Source organism: Ahaetulla prasina, chromosome 3 (assembly GCF_028640845.1).
Source record: "Ahaetulla prasina isolate Xishuangbanna chromosome 3, ASM2864084v1, whole genome shotgun sequence".
Taxonomy (NCBI): Eukaryota; Metazoa; Chordata; class Lepidosauria; order Squamata; family Colubridae; genus Ahaetulla; species Ahaetulla prasina.
Window position 1 is genome coordinate 199,670,240 of NC_080541.1, and position 14,864 is coordinate 199,685,103.

A 14,864-nucleotide genomic window follows, 5' to 3' on the forward strand; every position below is an offset into this window, starting at 1 on the left:
GGTTTTGTGTTCCATCTTTCACCTCCCATCCCCCACCACCATTTTCCCCTTTCTTCTTGTACAGTTTCTCACCTTCCTGTTTTCCAAAGAGAACAGCATCTGGAACTCGGAATTTGATGCCATACGCCCAGAAGACATGAACAACCCCTTGTCCCATTATTGGATCTCATCCTCTCATAACACGTAATGGAAAAATTGGTTTCTCTTGCAAATAATTTCTCCTGTTTGTAATTTGCTTTGAGAAGAGACCATTAATTGTGTGCAAAACTGTATGAAAAGCACTTGGGACAACAATGCAATTCTTGGAATTGCAGTCTTACGTACCTCTGCAAATCATGGGTTGCCTGTTGAATTTTGCTTTCCATTAATAGCAGCAGATCGACACATGACTCAATAATTTAGGGATCTTTAGATGAAGAGAATCCTGATATGCATAATTACATGAAGACACCTCATTGTGTTATTTCAAACTTTTTGAAGGAAGAGAAATTTTGGATTGGAGCACTGTGGGGCTAGGATGAATATAAACATCTAATGTTACCCTGGTGCAGGTAGTCCTCAATTTACGATCATAATTGAGTCCCAAATGTTTGGTGTTAAGTGAGAAATTTGTTAAATGAGTTTTGCCCAATGTTACGATTTTTCTTGCCACCTTTGTTAAGTGAATCCCTGCAGTTGTTACATTAGTAACACTGTCATTAAGTGAATCTGGTTTCCCATTGAATTTGTTTGTCAGAAGGTCGCAAAAGGGGATCACATGACCTTGGGACACTGCATCTATCATAAATGTGAGTCAGTTGTCAAGCCTCCAAATGTAAATCACGTAACCATGGGGATGCTGCAACAGTTATAAGTGTGAAAAATGGTCATAAGTCACTCTTTTCAGTGTTGTTGTAACTTCGAACAGCCATTAAGTGAACTGTTGTAGGTCAAGGATTACCTGTATACCGTGGAGGGGAATCTTTAAGCAACCAAGGGAGAGAAATCTGAGTCAGAGACTAATACAGTCTGATTGGAAGTCTGAAAAAGTTGCTGATAAATTATCTGGCGCATTTGAGCTACTGCTTTGTAATTTTGATGTTGTGATAATCCAACCCAACTTGCTTTTATATTTATAACCGCCCCTTCATCACAGATACTTGACAGGAGATCAGTTCTCAAGTGAGTCTTCCTTGGAAGCCTATGCTCGTTGCCTGCGCATGGGATGCCGCTGTATTGAACGTGAGTGCTGGTCTCTTTCCATTTTCTTTCCTCATCTGCCTAATAAGGATCAGGAAAGGTTGATTTCTTTTTGAACGTAAGAGAAATTGTACATGAGTGACGGCTAGATCCAGTGTGTAGTGGAGTGTACACTCTACACATTGAATATTCCAGATAAAAGGATCAGATCGCAAGAGATATGAAAGTGTCTACTTGGGATTTTATGAGATCTTACAGGTTAAAATTGATTATATCGAGCTAAACAGGGGTGTCAAACTCAAGGCCCACGGGCTGGAACTAGCCCGGGGGATGCTTAAATCTCGCCCTTGGGGCTGCTCTGGAAACAACAAAGGACTGGCCCGCTGGGCCTCTGACAACAAAAATGGAGCTTGGGAGGGCTGCGTGCAGCCCTCCCAGGCTCTGTTTTCAGCTGCAATGGCCACCTGCAGCCTTCTGCCAGTGAAAATAGAGCCCAGGGAGGCCATCACAGCCAGAAACAGAGCCCGCATGCAGCCTGGCCAAGCTGCTTTTTTGCTGGCAGAGGGCTGCAGGTGGCCGTTGCGGCTGAAAATGGAGCCTTGATGTGTGACATCGAGCTAGCCACGCCCACCCTGGCCCCCCAAGGTCAAACACAACTCTGATGTGGCCGTCAATAAAATCGATTTTGACGAATGGATAGTCAAAAATAAAGGCAGTTTCAAATATGCATATATAAACCTTGCCCAGAGTTATTTGATCAGAAACCTCTGAAGGAAAATTTGCTTCTGACCTTGAAATGAAAGGCACTCCTTTAATGCCATGGAACTACAGGTATTATCAATGCAGTGTAGGTTACTTTCCCAAATCTGTTTTAAAATGCCTTCCTTTGTGGTATCACTTTTACTCCAGAGAAATAAAGAAAACATCTTCATTGAAATGTGTTCTACCTGGATTGTTAGGTGACAAACAACTACCATATTTTTTGGAGTATAACTTTTTACCCCCCAAAAAAGGGTGAAAATCTGGGTGCATCTTATAGTCCGAATGTAGCCCTGCCCAGCCTCTGAAATGGAGGTTTCAGAGGCTGAAAAAAGCCTCTGAAACCTCCGTTTGAGAGGCTGGAAAAAAAGTAGCTCACAACCAACGAACCTGTTGCTAAAGTTCACCTCTGGGAACAGCTGATTGGCAGTATTCCGGGAGGCTGATTCACCCCTAATCAGCTTTTTTCTTACTTTCCTCCCTAAAAACTCCAGTGCATCTTCGGTGCGTCTTATCGTCCGAAAAATTTGGTATTTATACTTGTCTTTGGATGCAGCTTGATTTTATCTAAGATGATTAATTCCAGCATTAACATATATTGATGAACTTTTAGTTATAATTTAACTGGCTTTTTCAGTTGATTGCTGGGATGGTCCTGATGGGATGCCTGTGATTTATCATGGACACACATTAACTACAAAAATAAAGTTTTCTGATGTCCTCACCACCATCAAGGAGCATGCTTTTGTAACTTCTGAGTAAGTAAAATGTCAGTTGTGAAACCATGTTCTTTGAAAATTTGCCTTTCCCTAGCTTAGATACTTGAGCCCTAAATACTTATTTTATGGCACCTCATGACTATCTATAAAGTGTTGTTTCAGTGTTAAGCTGTAACATATGTATGTGAACATGTGTATGATGAATGTTGCACTGGCATGATAGCAGATAGTATAGTATTCTATCTTATTCTAATTTTTTGCAAATGATTATCATATACAGAGAGTTTGTGTCTATGTGTATTGGCATCAAGAATGCAGAATTCTATAAAACTTTCCATTTGAGGCACATTGAATTTATTTAAGCAATAATATGCATTTAAAAAAATATCATATATACATTTTTATAATCAAGAGTAGAATATTAAAGTCGTGTATGCTACTGAAATTATGTCTCTAGCTAATTGAAGTCTTTCACTCTGCTTAACAACTAATTCCCATAACACTGTCAAATAATTTACTAAAACTGTATTACTATTATTCTTTTCTTCCTTACTAGTATCTATCTCTTCCCACTTATCACTATAACCATGTTGCTTGTATCTTTCAATTTATATTGTTTTTATTGTTTCCTAGTACTATTTGATAGTTTATTAGTAATCTTAACTATCACTAAGTGTGATAGTCTTTTTATTCTCGATGAATGTATTCTATTCTATTCTATTCTATTCTATTCTATTCTATTCTATTCTATTCTATTCTGTTCTATTCTTCTTTAACTCCTTTGGCATGAAATCTGATCCAGAAATGTCACTGGCCTTTCAGTTATTTTTCTCACAATCCAGAAGATTAGAAATTTGTATTCTTGAAAAAACATTATACTGTTGAAAGGGGAGGGGGAAATTGGAATTTTATCTATTACCACATTAAATGTATTTTCTATATTCCAAAAGAATCATATATTAGTGGCAACCTTTGGTGCCTTTTGAATTGACACCTAGTAATGGGATTCTAAATTTTCAATTCCCTCAGTATTCCAACTATTTGTTTTTAAAATAAAGTGTATAGGCTTACGGACCTGATCTTAAAGGAGGATGGGGTAATGATAGAATAACACAAGCTGGAGGGATAGCTAAACAAATCTTATAGGAGTCAAATATTAATTCTTCAGGGAGTTGATCTGAAAGCCCAATTAGGGCAAACTTATAACAGAATTAAGATTAGCACAACTATACTATATATATTAAGAAAATTTATATGGCCATCAACTCATGGTGACTTACAGAAAGAAAACCCTAAATTAAAATTAAAATAAAACCACTTGATGTGTTCCATGTCATCCTGGCCCTAGGTCCATTGGCAAAACCATGTCTTCAGGGCCTTTCAAAAGACTATAAGGTGGGGGCCAATCTTCTCTCTGTGGGATAATGTTCCGGGGGAGGGTCCGTGGAGAAGACTTTTCTTGGTCCCACTAAGGTTGGGACCTGTAACATAACCTGCTTCTTCACTCTGGTGAGTGGGGTAGATGTAACTGAGAAAAGACAGTCCTTCAACTAACCTGAGCCCAGACCATCAAAGGCTTTAGAGGAGACAACCAGCACCTGGGATTATTCTTAATGGTTTTGTTTCTTTGAAGTTATCCTGTTATCCTGTCCATTGAAGACCATTGCAGCATTGCCCAGCAGAGGAATATGGCTCAGAACTTTAAGAAGGTCTTTGGAGACATGCTGCTAACCAAACCAGTTGATATCTCTGCTGATGGTTTGCCCTCTCCAAACCAGCTGAAGAGGAAGATTCTCATAAAGGTAAGCTTTTTTTGTAGCCTTTGTGAATGGGGTCTGTGTAAAAGGTGACACAGGCATTAATGTTTCTTAACCTCCCCCCGCCACACACACATTACTGCATCTTATTTCATAATACTTGGTCTTTAGGATCCGAACAATTATTAACCTGCAAGAGTAGGGATGCTACAAATCTTGGCTTTGCAGTAGACATTTTATGATGTACATGAGACCTACAAAACTGCTCTATACATCAATCTGTATTGCATTTTAACGATTAAGTAGGTGAATATGAAAAATTTATAACTCTTTTGTTAGAATAACCCTAGGCAAAAAAAAAAATCTTTTACAATTAAGCTTCCTGCATAGCAAATGAAATTAAAAAATATTGACTCCCTTAGTTTTTATTTCTTAAGCCAGCCTTCTTTAACTTTGGGCTTTCAAGTTATTGGGACTGCTATTTAAATAAACCCTTTAAATATATGGGACAAATTCTGCCATGTGCATCAGAAAATCCAAATTTTCTGGGTGAGGTACCAGCTGTACGCTGATGATACTCAGCTGTACATTTCCACCCCTATCCACCCCAACGAAGTTGTCGAAGTGTTGTCCCGGTGTCTGGAGACCGTGCGGGTCTGGATGGGGAAGAACAGGCTTAAACTCAACCCCTCCAAGACTGAGTGGCTGTGGGTGCCGGCATCCCGGTACAGTCAGCTGCAGCCGCTGCTGACTGTTGAGGGCGAGTCATTGGCCCCAATGGAGAGGGTCCGCAACTTAGGCGTTCTCCTGGATGGACGGTTGTCCTTTGAAGAACATCTGACGACCGTTTCCAGGAGAGCTTTTTATCAGGTATGCCTGATCTGCCAGTTGCACCCCTTTCTAGACCGGGATTCCTTATGCACGGTCACTCATGCCCTCGTCACTTCTCGCCTGGACTACTGCAACGCTCTCTACTTGGGGCTCCCCTTGAAGAGCACCCAGAGGCTCCAGCTGGTCCAGAATGCGCTGTGCAGGTGATAGAGGGATCTATTCGTGTGTTGTGACCCAGGTTCCTGGACCCGGACTCCTGGTCTTGGATGATTCAGAAAGTGAGGGAGAAGACCTGGCAAGCCCTGTTTCTCTTGAGCCCTTTCTCTCCCTGGCACCCACTCAAAGGGAGAAGGAGGGGCCGGCAAGACCTGATTCCCTGGAGCCTTCTTCTGATTTGGCAACGCCCCAAGAACAGTTTTGGAGTGATGCAAGACTGCGCAGACGTGATCGGCGTGCGCAGCAGCGGAAGGGTTGGGGGAAAGCCAAGTCATAATTGTCATGCAGTGACATCTGCAGAGACTATAAATAGGAGGCGGGACTTCCTGGTTTTTTGTCTTGGACAAAGCAATGAATTGGCGCGGGCTAACTGTCTCAATGGAGGGAAGAATATATTCGTGAGTAATTCTGGCCTTATCTATAATTTCCTCGTTATCTCCAGAAACTTGGCAGGCCCGTGGGTAGACGTGGCCAGGACATATATCTATGTAAATAAAAGGAGAAAAGAAGGCCTCTGACTGACTCTTTGCTGGGAGTATTGGGGGGAGGGAAACAGAACATCGTGGCTCCCATATAACACCCCTCCTGCGCAAGCTGCACTGGCTGCCTGTGGTCTTCCGGGTGCAATTCACGATGTTAGTTACCACCTTTAAAGCGCTCCATGGCTCAGGACTGGGTTTTTTACGGGACCGCCTGCTGCCACCGTTTGCCTCCCATCGACCTGTGCGCTCCCATAGGGAGGGCCTCCTCAGGGTGCCGTCAGCCAAACAATGTCGGCTGGCGACCCCCGGGGGAGAGCCTTCTCTGTGGGGGCACCTACCCTCTGGAATGAGCTTCCCCCAGGACTCCGAGAGCTCCCTGACCTCCGGACCTTTCGCCGCGAGCTGAAGACGTTCTTATTCTTCCGTGCAGGACTGGCATAAAACTATTAGTAATTTTAATTGGGTTTTTATGGTTTTAACGTGTATTTTAATTAATGGGCCAAACTGAATAGGTTTTTTAAACAGGTTTTTAACTGTATATGTATCTTTTATTGTGTTTTACCTGGCTGGAAACCGCCCTGAGTCCTTCGGGAGAAGGGTGGTATAGAAATTAAATTATTCTATTCTATTCTATTCTATTCAAATAGAAATTAAATATTCTGACTCTCAGGAAAAGGTCTCTAGAGAATAGCATTTTTATAATTGTATATGCCTTGTAGTTACACTAAAATGAAATGTAGCACCCACTCTTCAATCTGGAAACATGTTGCTAATTTTAGGTCTTCAGCATTCCCACAGATCTTTTACTTCATAAGGCCTTCCAAAAGCCACTTCATTTTTTCTCATTCCATTTTTATCAGGGAAGTTTTCACTGGCTTAAAGCATATATTATTTTTTGTCGGAGAAATTTCATATGCAGTTGCCATGAAAAAGCAGGCAGCTCTAAGGGCATTTCTATACTGCTATTATTTCCACGGATCAACCCTCAAATGCAGGTAGAAATGTTCACCACGATCACAAGCTTCAAAATGCTGAGAAAATAACACAAGCCAATCAGTTCTTCCTGGCAGCTGTCTGATAAGAGAGCTCAGAAATAACAGGGACTGCCATCCTCTCTGCATTGTTAGTTCACCTAGTGAACATTTGCCCAGAAATTTAAAAAGTAGTGATTTGTAAGGGGGAAATGTGAAGCTGCCTTGGTATGAAGGAGTAGATTTAAAGTTACCCCAGTGGCTGAATTGAGAGATTGACTTGAGACCTCCCAAAAATTGTCCTCCTTCCCCTCCCCCCCCTTCCTCCTCCCCATCCTTCCCTCCCTCTTGGTATTTCCAGAAGAGCTGCACCAAACCAGAAAGAACTTGGCTCAAGTGGGAAATACAAATGACTCTGAAGGATCACAAAAGAGTATAGTTAATTTTTCACTGGAGTAATGCCCTCTCCTAATTCCACTCTAGATTTTTACTAATTTGTTAAAAGAACTTGACCTGTATATTTCTTGCTGTAGCACAAGAAACTGGCTGAGGGTAGTGCTTATGAAGAAGTACCATCATCTGCAGTGTATTCGGAGAATGACATCAGCAACTCAATAAAGAATGGAATTCTGTACCTGGAAGACCCAATCAACCACGTGGGTTTCTTTGTATTGCTTTACTGTTACTTGGAGCTGACTGATTTGTACAATCATACATAAGCTGTTGTTCAAAGGCTGTATAATACACCCCTCCTCGTCTGGGGCTCAGTTCTCCAGAAATTGTCAAACCTGACTATAATTTACTTTATAATTTTAATACAGAGTGCAGAACTCTGAAACACTAGGTCTTCTGAAATCCTTGAATATAGTCCCCAGAGTCACAAGTGTTAAAAATTGTAATTTTTTTATGTGGCAAACAGGGCTACACTTAACTTTTGGACAGTGGACCAATTGCTGCTCCATATCTCCGGCCTGGAAAAAATATTCACTCCTGCTTTAATTTAATTGATTTTTAATTAAATACATTGGATTTTAAAAATTATATTATTATTGTGCCTTCAAATCGGTTTTGATTTCTGACTGGCTGCTCACAGTTTTATTGTCATCTGCTTCCTTTTAGGCTTTGAGTTGCTGGCCCAAGGTCACCCAATAAGGCAGGACTAAAACTCACAGTCCCCTAGTTTTGACTCCAATACCTTTAATATAGCAATAGCACTTAATCAGCATATTGTCCCCAACAATTTGGGTCCTCATTTTACTGACCTTGGAAGGATGGAAGGCTGAGTCAACCTTGAGACTCGAATTGCCAAACTGCTGGCAGTCAGCACTCAGCAGAATTAGCTTGCAATACTGAATTCTAACTATTGTACCACCGCAGCTTTAACCATTACACCGAATTGGTTCTCAGTAATCATGATAATTAATTATCTTAATGCTGTTGTGGCCCTATTTCTTTGATTCAACTCCACCCATTTTGATTTAGCTTGCAGTGCTTGTTTAAAAGCCCAGCTTAGGTTCTTGGCCTGATAAAATTCTGTGGATCAGTGGACTCAACTTGACAGGGATGCTGAAAATGTCAGCCTTTTTTTAGAGATTCATGCAAAGCTTTTCCTGCCACTTTCAGTACAACATCCCAATTGTGGCGTTATAATATGGATTTCCATGCTGAAAGACAGAGAAGAGAAAAGAATGCTTCTCTTTGTCAATACTCTTAAATGTTGCCATATGATGTGGGCAGGTTGCTTCAGTAAAAATGTGTCTGGGATTAAAAGCGCCCATGACTTAATTTGTGAGAATGATATAAAGCTATTACAAAAGGTAGTACTGACCCCAGGTGAAGCAATGCTTTTCGCCTGATCACATAAGCATTAATAACCCTGAATAATTCCTGGCATTGCTTAGTTGTTCTGCAGTTTTTTATCTATTTATTTATTTTTACAAACAGAAGCAGTTTAGGTTTTTTTTAAAAGAGGTGGATAGTTGGTTTCAAGTTTTTCATTCATTGGCCCATGGAGAAAGAAAGCTTTGTCAGTTGCTCTGCATAACTCAAGACTATGGGTTTCTGCTCAAAAGACCTATCAGTATGAAAAAAATTGGCTTAGATAGAAAATAGAAAAGAGGATGCGATTATGACATTTACACATATCTGGCTTGGTTATAAATTTAGTTCATTTGTGCCATTTCTCAATCCAGCCTATTCCTTATGGTACTTATTTAGACAGAAGGTTGTGGGGGGGAGCCCTATTCGGAGGAGATTTAGAAGAAACTTCACTACATTCCGATTTCTTGGCCCATTGTTAGAATTAAATAGTTTTGTATTTCCGCTAGATTGCAGACTTGAAAATTTTTATTTGAAGAAGGTGTCAAGTAACTCTTTAGTTTTAATATCAGCAAATCATTCTTTGGATTGAACATTTCATTTTTAACAACCAATGTTTAGAAGTTAATTCATGAGAGTCTCAGCATAACACTTTTTTTCTCCTCTTGTCATACAGCATCTTCATAGTCCAGATTAGTGAATTTTATAAAACTTTTTCCTTTAAGGAAGCTATTCCAGGATCAATTTAATTACTGGTGTATGTTTCTACAGGACTGGAATCCTCATTATTTTGTCTTGACCAGCAGTAAAATCTATTATTCTGGAGAGACAACCAGTGATTTAGGAAATGAAGAGGAGGAAGAGCAAAAGGAGGTATGTGAAAGAAGATATCCTGGAAGACTAGGCAAGCAAACATGGCTGAATTATAGAATTTTTTAATGGTAAGAACAGTTAAATAGGGGTCATTCTGCCTAGACCAGAGGTAGATTCACCCTCTTGAAAGATTTTCAAGCAGAGGCGGGATGGTTTTCTGTACAGTATTTCTGCATTGAGCAAGGGGTTGGATTAAATTGCCCATAAGGTTCCTTTTATTACATATGTTCTGCATTTATATGATTTTATGACATAATGAGAAGTTGTTAGATATCTTCATTCCTCTTAGCCTTTGATGGGAGGAAATCTGGAAGAATCTACTTTTTCTTGAACTGGAAGGAGCTGTGTGTTTAGCTTTACCCATCTTGAATTTCCTGTGGGAAGAATGTAGCTTTGTAATGATATTTCCACTTAACACTGATGAAGTTGAAAGCTCGTACTAACGTCACTCTGGAAAGGGTTAGAAGAAGGGCATGTTTATACTTTCTGCTTGCAATCATGAAAGGACTAAGAAGAAGACGGCTGGAGAAGATTGCCTGGCATATATGTGCTTTATAGTACTGTATGAGGCTTCAGATTTGATTTCATTTGAAATAATTGTCCAGAACGTGTAGAACAAAGGCAGCACTTGTCTGAAATTCATTAAAATAGCTTAGCCCTTGTCCCTAGCATGCAGAAGACCTTTCATGGCATTTATGCAATCCTAGAAACAAATGCAGGTGCTTTTAATGTCATTAAATGCTGCATTCATAATCCTGAATGTGAACCAGCTCTTCCCAATTGAATCCAAAACTTTGCCAAGTCCCAATACTTTGGATTTTGCTGGCTGGCTTTCCTAGCACTCAGGCTTGGAAATCTCATTCTCCTTTTTCTGGCAAGTTTATTACAGGGGGGTTGCTTATAAGGCTAAAAAAGAAGACCTTTGGAGGAATGTCCTTTGTTTCTGCTTTTGAAGAATGAAAGGAAAGAACTCTGGGTAGTGCATACAGCCAGAAACAATTATGAGTTATAAACATAAAAGGCTACTTTATACAACTTCCTAAAATGGTTTGTTATTTGCTTTAAGTGAATTGTTTTCTGAAATGCTAGCATTGTATGTTGCCTGGAGGCAAGAGATACATGACTTGAGCCCTATCTGTTTGTTTATGCTGTGGTGCAATAATAGAATGAAGGTATTTGGGGAAATCCCGGAAAGTTTCCTGTTGTGTTAAATCTTGGGTTTGGAGGTCTATACTTGGAAAAGAGAGATTACTCTTCTTCCAAACTAATATAATTGTGTCTTTCTACCTTCTCATTCATCCACTCTTGGTCTGTAGGCTACTAAATCAAGTGCTTGCTTTTCATTTCCATGGCAGACGAGCAACAGCACTGAACTTCATTCTACTGAAAAGTGGTTCCATGGCAAACTGGGAGCAGGGCGTGATGGGCGCCACATAGCAGAGAGGCTGTTAATGGAATATTGTGTAGACACTGGAGCCCCTGATGGCTCATTCCTGGTGCGAGAAAGTGAGACCTTTGTTGGTGATTACACACTTTCCTTCTGGTAAGAATATTTTGGGCATGAAATTGTTATATAAAATGCTCGCATTCAATAGGGGAATAATACAATCATTCATTCTGCATCCAAAGAGTTTATGTCTGTTAAGAAAATCACACATTTGCATATTTGTCCTGGTTTAAGTAAGAATTGGAAAAGATGCCAAAAAGAAGGCTATTTGCAAGGATGCCAAATAGATGCCAAATATTGTTTTCATTCTTGTTGCATTATCTGTAGTTCATGCAATATCTAAACTTATCCATTATCCAATAAATAATGTCAACTACAGTAGTAATTTGCAAACTTTTACATTACAGAATTGTTACTGAAAGCTTTTGCAGACTACCATGAAATCAGCCATTTTAAACTAAAAAGCTTTATTTATAGAGAAGTAGAGGTGGTTGTTTTATTTTCAAAAAGAGTAAAGAATTTGGTTGTAGAAGTCTCTGGTTTATAGGGATTTTTTTTAAAGCTTCCTATACACTCACTTACAGCAGCAGGAGGATTTGCTTCTTCAGAATCCTCTAGGGCTTTTCTATGGGGAAAAAAAACCCACTAGGGTTAGAATAGGGAAGTCAGAAGCAGAGAGGCTGGATCCAAAGAAGCCTGTTGCAGTAACAGTGCACTGCTCCTTCTGTGAAGAAATGACCAGCTCTGAGTCCACTAAGATTTATGAATGGAAGAAGAAGATTTAAGATTTGGGGTTAACATGCATAGCTTCAGTCCTACACTTTGCTGTTGTTAGTTTCCAATATATTGGCTGTTTCTAATATTGGCAGTAAAACTAGCTTGTCAAGAGTTGTGTTCTTGAATCTCTGACTGCAAGTTTTCCGAGTTAATAGTTGGTCTGGGTAGAGCTTGACAAAACAGTAGAAGCTACTGATTTCGGTAAGGATGGGAAAGCTTTTCTTGTTTCCCCCTTTTTAATGATTAGTTTGGGTTCTGCAAGTTCTCTTGTAATACATATGGCTACTTTTTCCTCTTTGTTTGGGGAATATGAAAAAGGTTTTCAGCATTGCACAAACACCTAAGAATGCCTTTAGGAACAAGGAGAAGAATTCACTGCAAGAAAGCAGAATAGGTCTGTCCCCTGCCTCCTCTCAGTGCTAAATTAAAGAAAGTAAGGTATTGGATTACCAAATATGCAGACCTCAATCTTTACCTGACTCATTCTCTCATATTTATTTTCTGGCAGTATAATTAGTGTTGTTGGGCAAACATAAACCACAATAAGATACTAAAAAAAAAACTTAGGCTGCCACTCTAAATATATCCACTGGAAAGTAATGTGCACTGAATATTACGAGTTTACCTTTGGATAAACCTGTCTAGGGCAGCACAATTAATCCTTGTTTTGTTGTTTCTCCTACACAGGCGCAATGGGAAAGTGCAGCACTGCCGGATCCATTCTCGGCAAGATGCCGGCAGCCCCAAATTTTTCCTCACTGATAACCTGGTATTCAATAGCCTCTATGATCTCATTACTCATTACCAGCAAGTGCCACTCAGATGCAATGAATTTGAAATGAGGTTGACAGAACCCGTGCCGCAGACAAATGCACATGAGAGCAAAGAGTAAGGCAATGAAGGAGTCATGTTTTATCCTTGGTCTCTCTGACTCTGTCTCTGTCTCTCTCCTTCTCTCTCTCTCTCCCTCTCCCTCTCCCTCTCCCCCCCACTCCCTCCCTCCTTCTACCTCCCCTCCCCTCTACAATCATCCTCAGTGTTGTCTGGCAGGTTACAAAGTTACTTAGGACAGCCAGAGTCTCTTAATTCCTTAAAGGCGAAAAAAATGTATAAAATAATAAAATGCCATGAAGAAACAGACCAGAAAAGATAAAAATCAAACCATGTCTGCTTAGTGTTGAAAGGATTTATGGTTGGTGCCAATCAAGTTTCTCTAAGAAAGAGATGCTATGGGTAAAGTCTCACGATTGAGAATGCTTTCTTTCTTCCAGCCACTTCTCTTATTTCATTATTCTGAGACAGATTTTTAAAGTTTATCAATATAGAAATTCAAGTAAATGTTTTAGTCCTTCAGTTCTAATAGAATTCTGTCCACAGATTTCTAGTACTAATTTGGAGTGCTGAAGTTTGGATTTAGCAGATTGAGTGAAGATTTGGGATTTAAATCAGCTCTTCAGTGCTCTTGTGCCACTGATTGCTTTGCCCTCCAGCGCAGTGTTTTAATCTGTTTTGCTTCACAAAAAAACAACAACACACATCTTTATAATAGTTCTATTTAGGTCATGAGACATGGTAGAACCTAGAAATTTGAAGGTCTCTGCTGTTGATAACTGTGTTGTCTAGTATTGTAAGAGGTGGTAGTATGGGAGGGTTTCTCCTAAAGTCCACCACCATTTCTACGGTTTTGAGTGTGCTCAGTTCCAGATTGTTCTGGTCACACCACGAGGCTAGTTGTTCAACCTCCCATCTGTAGGCGGATTCATCATTGTCTCGAATGAGGCCGATCACTGTTGTGTCATCTGCGAACTTCAGTAGTTTAACAGATGAATCGTTTGAGATGCAGTCATTGGTATATAGAGAGAACAGAAGTGGAGAGAGCACACAGCCTTGTAGGGCCCCTGTTCTAATTGTACAGGTATCTGAGGTGATTCTGCTTAGCTTCACCTCTGCTTCCTGTCTGTTAGGAAGCTTATAATCCATTTACAAGTGTGTTTAGGTACCGCTAGCTGGTTTAGCTTTGTTAGAAGAATGTCTGGAATGATGGTGTTGAATGCTGAACTAAAGTCTGCAAAGAGGACCCTTGCGTAGGTCTTTGGAGATTCAAGATTGTAGGACGTAGTGCAGAGCCATATTAACAGCATCATCTGTTGATCTATTTGCTCGGTATGCAAATTGTAGGAGGTCTATCAGCGGATCCGTGGTTGTTTTCAAGTGAGACAGCACTAGCTTTCCAAAAGTTTTCATAACGGCAGATGTTAGAGCAACTGGTTTGTAGTCATTCAGTTCCTTGATGGTGGGCTTCTTCGGCACTGGGATGATAGTAGAGCATTTGAAGCAAGAAGGAACATAGCACATGTCTAGCGATTTATTGAAGATATGGGTGAAGATGGGGGCCAATTTGTCAGCACAAACTTTTAAGCGAGGAGTTATCTTGTCTGGGCCTGGAACTTTTCCTGGCTTTTTTCTGTGAAATAGGTCTTGAACTTCCTTTTCTGTGATCACTAGGGATTGTGAACCTAATGGGATGGGGTCAGTTGTAGGACGCTTGGCTGTTGTTGGTGTGTCTGAGATGGGGGTTGTGGAGATAGGTGGCTGTAGTTTCCTTTCAAATCTGCAGTAAAACATGTTCAGGTCATCTGCCAGTTGCTGATTTCCTTCAGCCTGGGAAGGAGGTTTGCCGTAACTAGTGATATTTTTAAGAGTTTTCCACATGTTTGCTGGTTCATTTGTTGAGAATTGATTCTTTAGCTTTTCAGAGTAGCTTCTTTTTGCTGCTCTGATCTCCCTTGTTAATACATTTCTGGCCTGAATGTACAGCATTTTAAATAAATTAAAACCTTTAATAAAATCTTACAATCAATTTGTACCAAATTGGTATCCTCTAGATAAGTATAGTGCCTATCCTCCTAATCAACTTAGGAAGGCTAATTTGAGATCTAGAAATTGTTCAGAATTTCTATATGCCTTCTTGGTTGTATTTATTGAGACCATGATCATGATATAAAAGAAAAATAAGCTGATTTTTCTCATACAGA

The 14,864-nt window shown here is 40.0% G+C and overlaps 1 protein-coding gene across 1 annotated transcript in view; it reads left to right on the forward strand.

Moving 5' to 3' along the window:
* Window positions 1–14,864, forward strand: part of PLCG1 (phospholipase C gamma 1) — a 114,765-nt gene that overhangs the window by 63,946 nt on the left and 35,955 nt on the right. The window contains exons 10-17 of the mRNA XM_058176694.1: window positions 65–183; window positions 1,136–1,221; window positions 2,576–2,696; window positions 4,291–4,459; window positions 7,448–7,570; window positions 9,504–9,605; window positions 10,961–11,148; window positions 12,517–12,717. Coding sequence (XP_058032677.1) covers window positions 65–183; window positions 1,136–1,221; window positions 2,576–2,696; window positions 4,291–4,459; window positions 7,448–7,570; window positions 9,504–9,605; window positions 10,961–11,148; window positions 12,517–12,717 — 1,109 coding nt within the window. The remainder of the gene's footprint in view (window positions 1–64; window positions 184–1,135; window positions 1,222–2,575; window positions 2,697–4,290; window positions 4,460–7,447; window positions 7,571–9,503; window positions 9,606–10,960; window positions 11,149–12,516; window positions 12,718–14,864) is intronic.